The sequence below is a fragment of the Chenopodium album genome, chromosome 13 (assembly GCF_948465745.1).
Source record: "Chenopodium album chromosome 13, dcCheAlbu1.1, whole genome shotgun sequence".
Taxonomy (NCBI): Eukaryota; Viridiplantae; Streptophyta; class Magnoliopsida; order Caryophyllales; family Amaranthaceae; genus Chenopodium; species Chenopodium album.
The window spans coordinates 55,123,563-55,138,281 of NC_137846.1; the positions used below are offsets into that span (position 1 = coordinate 55,123,563).

At 35.1% G+C, this 14,719-nt stretch overlaps 2 protein-coding genes across 2 annotated transcripts; both read left to right on the top strand.

The window, feature by feature from the left end:
* The first annotated feature begins 1,265 nt into the window (after positions 1 to 1,265).
* LOC145575027 (26S rRNA (cytosine-C(5))-methyltransferase NOP2B-like) lies at positions 1,266 to 8,013 on the top strand. Its single transcript, XM_081632950.1, has 17 exons — positions 1,266 to 1,641; positions 1,822 to 1,994; positions 2,098 to 2,161; positions 2,436 to 2,569; positions 2,674 to 2,757; positions 2,872 to 2,946; positions 3,035 to 3,106; positions 3,201 to 3,274; positions 3,573 to 3,625; positions 4,551 to 4,660; positions 4,839 to 4,907; positions 5,273 to 5,347; positions 5,624 to 5,716; positions 5,793 to 5,872; positions 5,957 to 6,056; positions 6,951 to 7,267; positions 7,650 to 8,013. Exons 1-17 carry the CDS (start codon positions 1,365 to 1,367, stop codon positions 7,711 to 7,713), a joined length of 1,914 nt encoding a protein of 637 aa, XP_081489076.1. The 5' UTR covers positions 1,266 to 1,364; the 3' UTR covers positions 7,714 to 8,013.
* Positions 8,014 to 12,953: 4,940 nt separating this feature from the next.
* LOC145575822 (subtilisin-like protease SBT5.4) lies at positions 12,954 to 14,179 on the top strand. Its single transcript, XM_081633618.1, has 4 exons — positions 12,954 to 13,228; positions 13,423 to 13,456; positions 13,543 to 13,729; positions 14,031 to 14,179. The coding sequence occupies exons 1-4, from the start codon at positions 12,954 to 12,956 to the stop codon at positions 14,177 to 14,179; spliced, it is 645 nt and encodes a 214-aa protein (XP_081489744.1).
* The last annotated feature ends 540 nt before the right edge of the window (positions 14,180 to 14,719 follow it).

Below are 14,719 nucleotides of genomic sequence, written 5' to 3' on the forward strand. Positions count from 1 at the left end.
TCATACCACTCGCCTGTAACTCTCTAAACACCAAAAAAATCGACAATAATTACATGAATGTTGAAAAATGTTGGACAAGCAGGAAGGCAGGAACCTATGTTCCACACATTGAACCACCTTCTAGGGTTTCCACTGTGGTGGAGCCTAAGACTTTGGTGTTTTCTAAAAGAGATCAAACCATTATGTATAAATTTAATTTCACAATTGATGTTAACCATCTCCACATTGGCTACATTTTTGGAAGTTTGGTGTGGTTGGATGCTAAACATGTTGTTAGAAGTCCTATTATGGTCAAGGCTATAAAGAGCTAGCTATAATTACGTACCATTTCTAATTTTATCACTCCATTTTATTGTAATCAAGGCTAGATCTTTGTGAAGGCACGTAAGCCCTCCTCCATTTTATTGTATTCAAGGCAAGATCTTTGTTGAGGCACATAAGCAACCTCTCTCTCTCTCTTTTTTTTTAACTAGTAGATATAGAGAATATGATGTATGAACTATCTATAGAATAGATATATGTAGTTTTAATCGGAGGTTTAAACTCCAAACCTTGTCCTGGTTCTAGATTCTCCTTTAATTGTAATGTATTATACTAGTATAAATTGACCTTATAATCACAATGAATTTCTTTAAAAAATGCAATCATCAAAATACAACATCAGTTATCAAAATATGAATCACAAATACTAGTATGTGGCAGGCCACACTGTGTGGTCAACCATCACGGGGGTTTACTTCGTTAATGTTACAGGGGTTACTTAGTAAGTGTAACAAAGATTACTTCGTCAGGGGTTACTTGGTCAGTGTTATAGGGTTTATTCGATCAACATTATACGAGTTATTCGATTAGTATTATAGAAAATATTCGACCAGTGTCAAATAAAAAAAAAGTGATGAAATATTATTTGAAACACCATTTCTACTACTTTTCTGAGGAGAGAGAATATAAATTTAATAAAATATGATCATGGTGGGTTCACTAGGTGAGAGAAATTAATTAAATGTTGTAAAAACTTTTCAAATAAAGAAATAGAGTAAGTATTTAAAAACGGCCGGAAAAAAAAGTGGAACAAGTATTTAAAAGCCAAGGGAGTATTATTCAATTTTTTCGGTTAAAAGGGCCTAGAGTCCAAGTATGCAAAAGAGGCTCAAAGCCAAGCCTCATGGACAAGCCACGACCACCCACAACCACCCACAAAGTAAAACTATTGCCAAAAAATAAAAAATAAAAAATAAAAAATAAAATAAAAAAATCAGCTTTCTCTAATAAACCCTAGCCATTATTGAAAGAGGAGAAGAAAAACCCTAAACCCCTCTTTCAATTCCGTAGTCTCTTTCTCTCTCCTCAGAAAAGTAGCAGAAATGGTTGCAATAGCAGCGAAGAAGAAGAAGAATGTCGAGAATTTCATTGCCAAAAAAACTAAGAAAGAAGAAGCTCCAGTAGTGAAGAACACGAAGAAGAACAAAATTGATGATATATTATCTGGAGATGATTCTGAACAAATTGATGAATTTGAAACTGAAAGTGGAAGTTCATCTGATGATTCAGAAGATGATAACCAACTTAAGGATGATTTCCTTGCTGGAAGTGGAACTGATAATGAGGACGACGATGATGATGAGGAGGATGAAGAAGGAGGTTGAATATTTTACCATTGTTCTTGTTAATTTGATAATTTTTATCATTGTTCTTGTTGATTTGAGGAAAAAAAAAACCCTTTTTCATTTTGAATTTGTTATTAATTGATTGATTAATTTGGGTGTTATTTATTTGTAGTAACTATAATGAACTGGACTAAATGTGAACTTTATTGTACAGGTAATAATTTTGAGTCGGGTTCGGGATCCGATTCGGATGATTCTGATGAAAAAAACATTGAGTTGTCGTCGAAAGCCATTGATGACAAACGAGCTAGGCAACAGAAGGAAGCAGATGATGAATTGAAGCTCAATATACAGGAAGAAACTGAGTTTAGACTGCCAACCAAGGAGGTATATTATAAAGTTTTTATAAGTTGTTAGCTAAGAGTATTCCATTTTGTATTTGTGTCGAAAATTAACTTAGTATTTTCGCTTCGTTGGGAATGAATTGTAGGAGCTTGAACTAGAGGCACTTGGACCTCCTGATCTTCCTAGTCTCCAGAGGAGAATCAAAGAAAGTATGTTTTTTTTTTCTTAGATAGATAATGGATTATCTTCTCTCAATTTTACTGGCATTATCTCAATGTTTTTTGGACTCTTCATTTTACCTCAACTCCTCAAGTAACTGTCATAAAAGATCCATTTATTAATTATTTTATTACGAGTAAAAAAAATGCAATGTGTTTTGTTGAATGTAAAGCATAGCTGAGAACCTGAGACTGTTTCGCAGTTTAAGTTTAGTTTTTGAGATTTCAAGTTCGTGAAACCTAATGCCTCCCTTATTCATGTTAGATATTCGGATCCTTTCAAAGTTTAGGAGTTTGAAACAAGAAGGGGCATCAAGGAAAGATTATACTGACCTGCTTAAAACCGACTTGTCTACATATTATGGTTACAATGAGTTCCTGATTGGGATGTTGTCAGAGGTATTGTGCTCTTAATCTGTTTCTGCAATGATTCTTTATCTCTCCATCTCAATTTTGCATTTTTCTTACTAGCTATATGCTAACTTTATGACTAACTTCTACAGATGTTCCAACCTGTTGAGTTATTGGAACTCATTGAAGCTTTTGAAAATCCTCGTCCAATGTGTATAAGAACTAATACATTGAAGGTGCAATTGTGACTTATCTTTCTATGCGTATTATGTCTTACACAGTTACATTCACGATTAGTCTCAATTGTACTTAATCTATTGAGAATTCATATATCATGTCTTTTGATGTAGACACGTCGACGGGACCTTGCCGATGTTCTCTTGAACAGAGGAGTGAACTTGGACCCTTTGGGCAAGTGGTCAAAGGTAAGTATATGTGCGCATGCGTGGTGGGAAAATTCTGTTTTCTGGTCAAAAGCTGCTTCTAACACTACACTTTGAATGCTTTGTGTAGGTTGGATTAATAATATATGAATCCCAAGTGCCAATTGGTGCCACTCCTGAATATATGGCCGGTCACTACATGGTATCTTATTATTTATATAAAGTACACTGGTTTTTTCATACTGATTCCATCTTAGTTCACTTGACATTTAAGTGTTTCTTCTAATATGCCGCAGTTGCAAAGTGCAAGTTCTTTCTTGCCAGTGATGGCTTTAGCTCCTCAAGAAAAAGAGAAAATTGTCGACATGGCGTAAGTAATCTATGTTGCTACTTTGCTTGAATTTTTTTTTTTGAAGAAAGACATTATATGTTTCCTGTCCTCAAGGTCACCTACTCACCCCCCCCCCCCCCCCCCCCCCCTCATTTCTTATCAAAAAAGAGGGAAGAAAGATGAGGCTGCACACTCATAATAGGTTGGATTTCTCGTGTGTTGGCTGTCTCATGCCTGTTGGTATCCATTCTAGTATAAAATCTTTGTTGGATAGTAAGATAGTGAAATTGATTCATGCCAATGGTTGTGATGTGCTGTGTTTCTATGGTACTTGCAGGGCGGCTCCTGGTGGGAAGACTACATATATTGCTGCTCATATGAAGAACACAGGTATAAATATATATATATATATATATATATATATATATATATATATATATATATATATATATATATATATATATATATATATATATATATTCCCTCCTGTAACACCCTAGTATTCTTATTAGGATTTTCATATGTGCAAGACTATAAATTTTTGTTACAGCTTTCAAAACTTATTAGTTAGTTATAGAATTTAGCTGTTCTAATGCTAATAGTGGAGGGAAGTAGGTTCTTTCCTTTTATTTTGAAGGCCTTTTCTATTTTACTTAAATTTAGGGTTTTTTTTTCTTTTAATTTTTTTTAATTTTACTTAAATTTTTACTTAAATTTTTTAATTATTTTTTTATTTTTTTATTTTTTATTTTTATAAATTTTTTTTATGACTCTAATTTTATTTATAGAGCGAAAAGGTGAGTTCAGCTGTGCAGATATAAACTTCAAAAATTCGGGAAATAATAATAATGAACAATATGTAAATAGGCAATATGGCTTTAAAGGCTTAAAACTGTTGAGCAAATCTCCATTAAACCTCCAATTTAAAATCCAGCAGGCCAGCATCATTCTAAAAAACTAAGTTGATCATCCACATTTTAAGAAATGCTGTCTATTTCTAAAATCCTTATAGGATGATCTCTTGTAATAAGTGGATCCTTAGAATTCTGTTTCCTACTACCCAACATTTAGTTCACTAAAGATGTTTCCATTGATATTTGAGCTGAAATCATTACTGTATATTCCGATTTATCGCTGTTGGTTATGATCTGCACTTGTTAAAGATCATTGTTTCAATCTTAAATCTCTATGACCATTTTTTGCAGTGTGGGCCATATGGCATGATATTTAATCTCAAGTCAAGAGCATAAATGCTTGATTAAACTGTCATAAATTCATCTTACAGAAGTTCTCATTTCAAATCATCTATTTGTAGGATTAGTGTTTGCAAATGAGATGAAAAAGCAGAGGCTTCACTCTTTGTCTGCAAATATTAGCCGCATGGGGGTGACGAACACAATAGTTATAAACTATGATGGAAGAGAGGTTTGTTTCTTTTTACTGATAATGCTGTGGTTCTTGTTAGAAGTTTGTAATTCTGTCTCTATACCCTTTCATTCTTTGTATTTGCATTTATAAATATGCTAAAATTCAAGTATGGCTAGGTAGATGGATGTTTAATAGTTGTACATGCTGATCTTGATTATTTTTCTTTTACATGTAGCTTACAAAGGTATTGGGAGTCAATTCATGTGATAGAGTGCTATTGGATGCCCCTTGCAGCGGAACAGGGGTAAGCACTATAATTTTTTTTATAGTTTGTTGATTACAGGATTCAAACATATATTTGCTGATAGATCGATCGAGTAGAGAAAACATATATGCATGCGCACACACTTCAATACTTCATATAATAGTAAATGCTGTTAAATAGACATTGTATTTTGTGGGCTATGTCCTATTCATTAAGTCAGCCTACTCAGGAGTATGTGATATTTTTTTCCCCCTTTGCAAACTGATGTGGAATATTTTTCTGTGTAAAAATAAAATTTTACATGATATGCTACTTGCTTGTGAGGTTTACAAGTCTAGTTTGAGCATTCATTGAGATTTAGTAGCATGCAAGGAGGCTGTATTGATTTTGTCATATTTTTGTAGGTAATATCAAAGGATGAATCTGTAAAATCCTCTAAAAGCATTGAAGAGATACAGAAATGTGCTCACTTGCAACAGGTATTTATTTTTTCTGATTATTACCCCATCGTGATTTTTGAGGCATTAATATGCTTTTTATAAAAAAATTTGCCATATTATTAAGGCACATTTGAATGTGTGCTATGAATAAAAAAATTTGGTCCTATTGTCAAGGAACTTTTCCGAAGCAACCATTGCAGCTACTTTAATTGATGGTGGTGTTAAGAATTTAGCACCGGGCTTGTAGCTTTATCGCCACTGTAGGATTATTCCTTATTTTTTTGCTTACATATGAATATTGACCCATATCTCCAGCAACTTCTTCTAGCTGCTATTGATTTGGTGGATGCAAACTCAAAAACTGGAGGATATGTTGTGTATTCAACTTGTTCTATCATGGTTATGGAGGTTTGTGAAATGGATACTTGCCTATGTTTAATATCATTTACTGTCCAATGTCCCCTCTTAATCTAAAGTCTTGCAGAATGAAGCAGTAGTAGACTATGCCTTGAAGAAACGGAATGTAAAACTAGTCCCATGTGGACTGGACTTTGGAGAGAAAGGGTAATCCTAATTTATGAGTTCTGTTGATCATGGCCGCTTATTCTGATTATCTAAGATATCTGATGAAATCTACCTTTTTCTCAGATTTGTCAACTTTAGGCAATATCGATTTCATCCATCATTAGACAAGACGAGGCGGATCTACCCCCATAAGCTCAATATGGATGGTTTTTTTGTGGCCAAGGTAAATCTTTACTGTCCCATTAACATAAAAGTGGCAGCCTGAATGTATGACATGTATGTATGCATTTTACTATAGTTATGGCAGACTCTTACAGGTTGACTGACCCCTTGCCTCTAATTCTTGTAAAGTTATGGGGGATGCTGCTATGTGTCCTTCTTCTTAATACATACAACTGCTACAAGCGCTGTGCTGTTATGTGTGTTATAGAATCTGCCTAGTTGGGTCATTAGAAAATTTTGGACTGAGAATTACTTGCTCTCTTTTCTTAGGGGCAATGATTCTTTGATTCTTCTATTTACCTTCAGTACGCGTGTCAGGTGCATTCTGATACAGTTATGGAACCTTTTACATTCAACAACTGCTAGAAGCGTTATGCTGTTATGGTGGTATAGAATCTGCCTAGTTGGGCCATTAGAAAAATTTGGACTGAGAATTAGTTGCTCTCTTTTCTTAGGGGCAATGATACTTTGACTCGTCTATTTACCTTCAGTATGCCTGTCAGGTGCACTCTGACACGGTTACAGAACCTGTACCCAACACTTGGATTTTCATTGCACACTTCATTTGTTTTGGTCCACATTAGAGAAGAACTATGAAAATGTCAATGTAAGCGCTCCCGAAGTTGCGGGGTCATTTTGCTGAGTTCCTCCAACATGGATCTCTCAAGCGCCCTTGTGTACTCTACTTGTTCACCTGTTTCGGTTTTGGGGTATGGGTTAATCAAGGTTGTTTAACTGCTTTCCATAAATCACCCAAGTAGGATTTGTTTTCTAAGGTGTTCTCTGATGAGTATGTAATTAAGTTGTCAGCATGGTCTTGATTAAATGATGTGATGTGATGTGTGTATTGCATTGTAAGTTGATCTTTCTGTTATTTCATTAATTCATTTTGCAGTTAAAAAAAGTAAGCAACACAAATCCCATTCCACGCTCTGATGTTCCATCAGAAACAGTAGAGCAGGATCTCAATCTCAATGACACAGATGCTGATGGACAGAAGTCTAATAAGCGACAAAGAGATGATGAGCCACAAGAGACTGAGGATTTGAATGAAACTCGCTTGGATAATGGTAAGAAGAAACCTTCTTCTAAACTCACAGAGAAGAAAAAGACCTCAAAGACAAATGTTAAGGATAACGAAAACGAAGTATCACCTCCAAAAAAGAGGAAGAAAAGGGTCTTTCCATCTCGTGAAGAAGTTTCAAAAGCAAGGTGAGCAACTGATCTCTTAATGGAAGTTTGATCATATCCTGTTAAATCATTCATAAAATTTAAAGCTATCAGCAGATCTCTTACTGGAAATTTGAAGAATTGTGGTTTCATGATCTGTTAGATTATCCATGATGTGAAGAATCGTATTTTTTACTCGAAGTTTGAAAAATTTTGGATTCTTGCCCTGTTCATTATTCAAAAAACGTAAATTTATGGTTTTAACTTTTAAGATAGAATCTTTGATTGTTTCTCCTCATATAATGTGGACCAGTTAATTCTCATCTGCATAGATATTGCTTTTTAGAGCCTTGTTGCCGTGTGTTCTATTACACTTGTATATGGTTCTTTTGCATTTGACAATGGTGTGTTAAAACATGTGCAGGGAAGAAAAGAGAGAAGAGTTGAGGAAAAAGAAGGTAGAAGGCAAGAAGAAAGGCGGTAAATGATCATTTGAGCATACCTCTCAAACCATTCTGTCAAGAATGTTGTTTACTAACATGATGAACAAATTCTCTTATTAGTTCCCAGTTTTGTATCCAGCTTCTTAAAACCACAAAAGAAAAAGGTTTTGTATCCATTTAATTTTTGTTTCCGTTTTTGTGTAAAATTTTAGGAGTAAATTATGTGTGCCCTTTAGAGGTTAATGTTAGAATCAGAGCACATGTTATAGAAAATTTTGGTCAAAACAACTGGAAGGATAGATCTTTGAAAGAATTATGCTTATGACATTATGGTGTATTGTATTACTCTGAAGTTCTGTACGAGTAATTTTTATCTGATAGGCCAATTACTCTGAAATTTCAAGAGATTTTTTTGGGCAAAGCATGAACCTGTTCAGTTTATATCATTTGGAAAAATCTAGAGGAAATGTGATCCTGTGAATGTAGAATCCTGCAGGATTGAGAAAGTACATGGATAGACCAGTTTGTATTGAACTGATTGAGCGAATCTGAGTATATCATGTGAATGAGGTCTGAAGACTTCAGGCATTGTTACACAACAGAAAGTTGTTGGCTTTTCTAATGAAGGCAGACGGGTGAGAGAAGCCACAATTTCTAAATAAAACACCCAGCATTTTTTGCAACAAGAAATTTATACCAATTGGAAAGAATTGAAAGATCTTCGGTACAAAAACTTCATTATATAAGCGACAGCGCCACTTGTTGGCCTGTTTATGAGGCGAGTGAGTAACGTTTATTGTACGGAGTACTTGTTCTTTGAGCGTAGCTTCACAATGAACTTGTCTTTGATAAATACGAATGTGATTTAGCTCCATGATAATGATATACTTATCGTGGTAAACATCTTATTTGTTCTTTAGAGGCATGGTATATACACGATAATCTGTGTAGAATTTCATATATCTAGTTGCGAAACTTGCTATTGGATGTTGCATTGGCATTAGTGGTTAGTGTACTAATCGTTTAGGTTAATGATTAAGTAGTTAGTGGAGTTTTTTTTTTTCTTCATAATCAAATTTTTGTAATTCTTTGCCTTAATTATACGAAGTAATAGAGTATCTCACCACTACAATATAAATGCTTTGATACGCAAAGGTTAGTTTTTCTAAAAGACCAATAATGACTTGACTGATGCTTGTTGTAATTTTGTCACTTCTCCCTCCCTTTATTAAAATTAAAACAAGTCTTATTTCATCAATTACTTGAACTTTTTTTATTTTTATAGTTGATCTACTCCCTCTTTATCACAATATATTGCTCATATCATTTGAATGTCAAATAATAACGAGTTAGACCATAATTTATTGCTTATTTATTGCTCTGATACCATGATAAACGCGGGCCTGAGCCGCACCCGCAAACTAAGAGAGAGAGTCCACTTCACAAGTCCAAGGAGGTTCCATCCCAAAACCATATGGCAATAGGAGGAGTAGCCTCTTAGCCTTATAAAGTGTTTAATTCTCTCTTCTTCAACCAATGTGGGACACTTACATGTGGTGACACTTGAGAGGTTTATTCTTCAACACTCCCCCTCACATGTAAGGTCCCTTTAACTCAAGGATCACTTGATCCAATTTAATTTGGCCCAGAATACTTGATGCCATTAAAGGTCCCAAACTTTGGGCCTGGCAATATACTCAAATCATTAGAGGTCCCATACCGTGGGCCTTGCTCTGATACCATGTTAGTGGACTAATTCAACCAAAAGCTTAAGCTGATGGTTGAGGCCCAAGAATATGTTTTATACTCTATCACGCCCCCTCACACGAGAGCCCGTTGGGGCTAGAAGTGTGGATGCAACATGGGCCCTCCTTATACCCAGCGCTTAATATTCCACTTGAAAGTGGGGGTGGATGAGATTCGAACCCGTGACCTCTGTGTCACGCTGGCTCTGATACCATGTTAGTGGACCAACTCAACCAAAAGCTTAAGCTGATGGTTGAGGCCCAGGAATATGTTTTATACTCTATCAATATATATATATATATACTACCTCTGTTATTGCACTAAGGTCGGTGAAATTAACATGACCGTCAAATGCATCAACCATAATATTACGCTCGATGCAAATGTAATCTAATGCTTTGAGAGTCTTCAGGTTTGATATAATGCAATTAAGGTGAAGCAACATACAATTTTTGTACAGCTCCTACCTCATCCCTTCCCTTATAGAATAGAGATAATCACATGCATTAGGTTTTTTTAGTCCAATACTCTCGTTTTTACTTTTTCTTAAAATTTGTTCTATCCCATCCACTTGTAATTGTCGTAATAATAAAATTTATAAAAAAACGGAGAAAGTATTTGTTATATTCTTAAGAATGAGTAGGTAGTCATTTTGTACAATTGTATTAGTAACCTTTTTGTGGAGACTTTCCGATTCTATACCTATAAAAAAAAAATGTACTAACCACATATCAAAACATGATGAGGAGAACAATTTGGATAAAAAAAAAAAAAAGGAAAAATTAGTTGAATTCGTCTTTGAAATCTAAAATTAGAACCACCCACTTGTACGAATTTTATATCGCAAAGAAACATTCCCTTGCTAATTTTGAATCATTAGTTAAGGTACAATAATAATAATATAAGTTCATATAAATTAATGATTCTCATTTTAGATGGAATGAAAAATATTCAATAACGCAGATTTCAATGCTTTTAAATTATCTCTTATTATCAATTGTTCTTTTGACATTGCAGCAAGTGCACACCTATGCTGCCCCAAAGGCAAGTTTTTAATGTTTAATTTCTTGATCATCTATCTTAAGTTTTTCTATAAAAAATCTTCAATATTATTTGGAGTAATCCTTTTGTTCTTTTATTATCTTCCCACCTACTAATGCGACATAAATCAAGAGAGTTAGAAGGGAAGTGGAAAGATTGTTATATACATCCGGGTATATAATATTTTGAATATATGATATCGAGTATTATTATTTATTTGTGGTTTGTGATGCAGCACTACATAATCTACTTAGGTTCTCACCATGCAAAGCCTCGTTTATCGGATAGTCCTGAGAATGTTACAAACTCACATCATGATTTGATTTCTCTTGTACTAAAGAGGTATTGGATTCATTATTATTTTTGCCTCCTGAAATTTAAAGGAATGATAATTAATTACTTTGATTTGATGATCGAATATATGCATGGAACAGTGATTCTGAATCTTCGCAAAAAATAATATATTCTTATAATAAGATATATAATGGGTTGGCTGCGATATTGCATGAAGAGGAGGCCAATGAACTCGCAAATAAGGGATATATGAATCGAGAAATATGTTTTGTAAATCGAGGGTATATACATATTTATGTTCAGTCTTAATTTATGTAATTTATCTTTTTTCATAAATGTAGAGTATCCAAGTGTTGTATCAATATTTGAAAGTCGAAATGTTGAGTTGGCAACGACTCGATCATCCGAATTCTTAGGATTACACTATCAGCCTAAAGACCTTGAAGATTCTATATGGCAGAAAGCGAGTTTAGGAGAAGATATGATTTTAGCAAATATGGATACCGGCAAGTTTAATTTTCTAATTTATACACCAATTTTCAACCATCTAACTACTTTATTGTGTCCTAATAACAAATTTGTGACTAATATATAGGTGTATGGCCGGAAAGTCAGAGCTTTTCAGATGAAGGCTATGGCCCGATTCCCAAAAAGTTCAAAGGAACCGGCGCGAATGAACATGATCCGGCATTCAAGTGCAATAGGTCAATATATCATGTACTTCCTAATTCCTATAATACTCATCATATCCCATTATTAAACTTGTTTTGGTTTGTAAGATTTCAGGAAGCTTATAGGACCCAGATAGTTCTACAAAGGCATGATGGAACTTTGTAAGGAACATAATTGTACCTTCAACGAAGCATTGAGCCCTCGAGACGACAAAATTGGGCATGGCACCCACGTCCCATTCGCAAACTGGGGAGGACTCGCGAATGAGACAGCTAAAGGAACAGCACCAAAAGCCCGGTTGGTTGCGTACAAGACTGGGTGGAATACTGGATGTCCAACAATAATTGCCGGAGGCAGTAATGAAATGGATTTGTTGGCTGCTTTTGTTGGCTGCTATCAATTTTTCTCTTGGTCTTGTGGCTAACGATTATTTTCAGGATGCTGCTACAATTGCTACTTTCCATGCTATGAAGAATGGCATTCTCACCATTATTTGTGCTGGAAATGTTGGTCCCGAACCCGGGACTGTTTCGAATCCCCCGTGGGTGTTGACTGTTGCCGCGTCTACTATGGACAGAGAGTTTTCCGCCCGTCATACTTGGCAACAACCATCCTAAGATCAAGGTATATATCTATATCTATACATATATATCGGCTCTCGTGAGAACCCGTCCTTTATGTAACAACTCTTTCGTATGTGGAAACACTTTATGTTCTAAATTTTTACTTGTATGTTCTAAATTTTTACTCGTATGTGAGAACCAATCTTAGCCATTGATCGCACTCCATCTGATGGCTCACGTTTCACCCGCATTCATTAATTATATTTTTGTAATTTCGCGCCTTTTCAAACTTTTTTTTTCCAATTTTTAAACTTTTAAGCAATTTTATTTACTTTTCCTAATTTTTCATTAACTTTTTAGAAATGAAATTGGATTTCACTTTGTAAAGTTAAAATATTACGAAAATGTCATTAATGACATGGGAAGCATGTAGACCGTTCGATTAACATGATATAAGGACCTATATTAGTTTCTAGTTCTTATTTTACCCTTGGTTCTCATTATAACTTGGTTCTATATACATATATATAATATTGCTCGACTTAGCTTAGCTTGATGTTTTCCATGTACAAGCTAAGAGGTCAGGGTACGTACCCGTATGTGTTCACTATTTTTTTTTTTTTTTTTTTGACAAGCCATATGTGTTCGTTATTGATTATATATTATGTACGCGTTTTCTAATCATAACAAGCGTAACCCAATCTGAATGTAAATTGAACAGGGTATACGATATTATGAACCAACACTTGAAGAAGATCTTAGTACAAAATTCTACCCACTAATCACCGGTGCAGATGCTCGCATTTCCGACGCTAATATCAACAATGCGTGAGTTCAATTATTAATTACCTTCCTTTATTATTTTTTTACTGAATTATTAATGTCAACGATGATATGATAATCATTTTTGAAACGTACATACGCCCTTAATTAATACGAGTACTTTTTTATTACTATATGATATGGATGATGGATGGATCGGATGTTAGTTTGTTGTGTGAAAATGGAACACTTGATTCGGCGAAGGTGACAGGAAAGATTTTGGTATGTCGTGACACGGTCAGTGCTGGATCGGAAATGCTTACAAGTTCAGTAGCTCGAGAAGCTGGTGCTGTTGGTATGGTGTTAGTAAATGAAGAGATGATAGGAGATGGAATTACACTTGGCCAAATGCATGCGATTCCCACTGTAGTCATTAGCTACAAAGATGGAGAAACTCTTTTCGTTTATATCAACTCTACGAGGCAAGATTAATTAATAACTTGTATTTTTTGTTTTTTAATAGTGTAACCTTTTGCATTAACTTTTGCAAAAGTAGATGAAAATCCAAGAATTAAATGTTATAGTTATGTAACAGGACTCCCACTGCGTCAATTACTTAAGTAACGTCTTCATTGGGAATAAAGCCTTCTCCAATCATGGGTTCTTTCTCGTCCAGGGGTCCAAACCAGATTACCCCTGACATTTTAAAGGTACATCATGACTTGTTTTCTTCTCTATAAATTGTTTTAAGCAGCACAATAGTAACTTGTATATGTTAATCTGCGATATGATGCAGCCTGATATTACAGCTCCTGGGGTAGATGTTCTCGCTGCTTATCCTCCACATCTGGTAGAAAATCCATTTTCCCTATCAACTAGAACATCAATGGCTGCTCCTCACATCGCTGGTATTGCGACTCTTATTAAGAAGCTACACCCTGATTGGAGTACAGCAGCTATCAAATCTGCAATCATGACTACAGGTATGCACATTATATTATGTAAAATTAAATACTTGGTATCAAAGCTGTCTCGTGACCTGGCTAAAAGTTTAGCTTTATATATTAATTATATGATATGTACTACTCCGTATGTATGTAATAATGCAGCAAGCCCCCTAGACAATATTGGATGCCAATACGTGATAGTGACAAGGTGAGTGAGGCCACGCCTTTTGCATACGGGTCGGGCCATGTGAGACCCAATCTAGCAATGGATCCTGGCTTGGTTTACGACATGAATCACTATGATTACTTTAATTTCCTTTGTTCAATCCCTCATAAGAATCAAATGGAAGCTGCTTCTTCCCCTTTCTCCACTCTGAATTGTGTTCACCAAGCTCAAACAATCGCTCTCCACCACGATCTTCCTGTAGCCGAGATCAACAACAGCCTTCATCCCCAGTAGCAAAGCTTTTGCCTCCACACTACTAAAATTCGGTCAAATTGCGACCGTTTTTCTACGACCGTCATTAAAACAGTCGCAAAATATGAAATTTGCGACCGATTTTTTGGCGGTCGCAATTTTGTGACCGTTTTCAAAACGGTCGCAGATTTGCGACCGTTCTGCGACTGACTTTGGGCTATTAAACCGTCGCAAAGGTATTTAAACATTTTTTAAAAATAAAATACATGTGCAAAATAATACTAAATTAAAATAAACCTATTGCGACCGGTAAAAACGGTCGCAAATTACATAAATTGCGACCGTTTAAGAATCGGTCGCAATTCTGCGACCGCTTTTACCGATTGCAAAATGATTAATTTTTTTTTTTTAAAAAAATAGGGTATAAAACGGGTGTCCAACACACTCTAACCTAATTTCATCTAACTCACGCCGCTGCCTCTTCTCTCTCTCCCCTCTTTCCTTTCTCTCCCTTCTCTTTCCTTCTTCTCTGTCCTTTCTTTCTTGCGTTCTTCTCTTTCCTTTCTTTTCTTTTTCTCCTCCCTTTGTTCTTTTTTCACTGGTGACCA

Excerpts from the sequence above, each read along its gene's own strand:
- LOC145575822 (XM_081633618.1), top strand. The coding sequence starts at position 12,954 with ATGGATGGATCGGATGTTAGTTTGTTGTGTGAAAATGGAACACTTGAT. Across the intron at positions 13,229-13,422 it reads GTTTATATCAACTCTACGAG|GGGTCCAAACCAGATTACCC; the intron begins GCAAGATTAATT and ends TTTCTCGTCCAG. Across the intron at positions 13,730-14,030 it reads ATCTGCAATCATGACTACAG|AATCAAATGGAAGCTGCTTC; the intron begins GTATGCACATTA and ends ATCCCTCATAAG.
- LOC145575027 (XM_081632950.1), top strand. The coding sequence starts at position 1,365 with ATGGTTGCAATAGCAGCGAAGAAGAAGAAGAATGTCGAGAATTTCATT. Across the intron at positions 2,570-2,673 it reads TGATTGGGATGTTGTCAGAG|ATGTTCCAACCTGTTGAGTT; the intron begins GTATTGTGCTCT and ends TAACTTCTACAG. Across the intron at positions 5,348-5,623 it reads AATGTGCTCACTTGCAACAG|CAACTTCTTCTAGCTGCTAT; the intron begins GTATTTATTTTT and ends CCATATCTCCAG.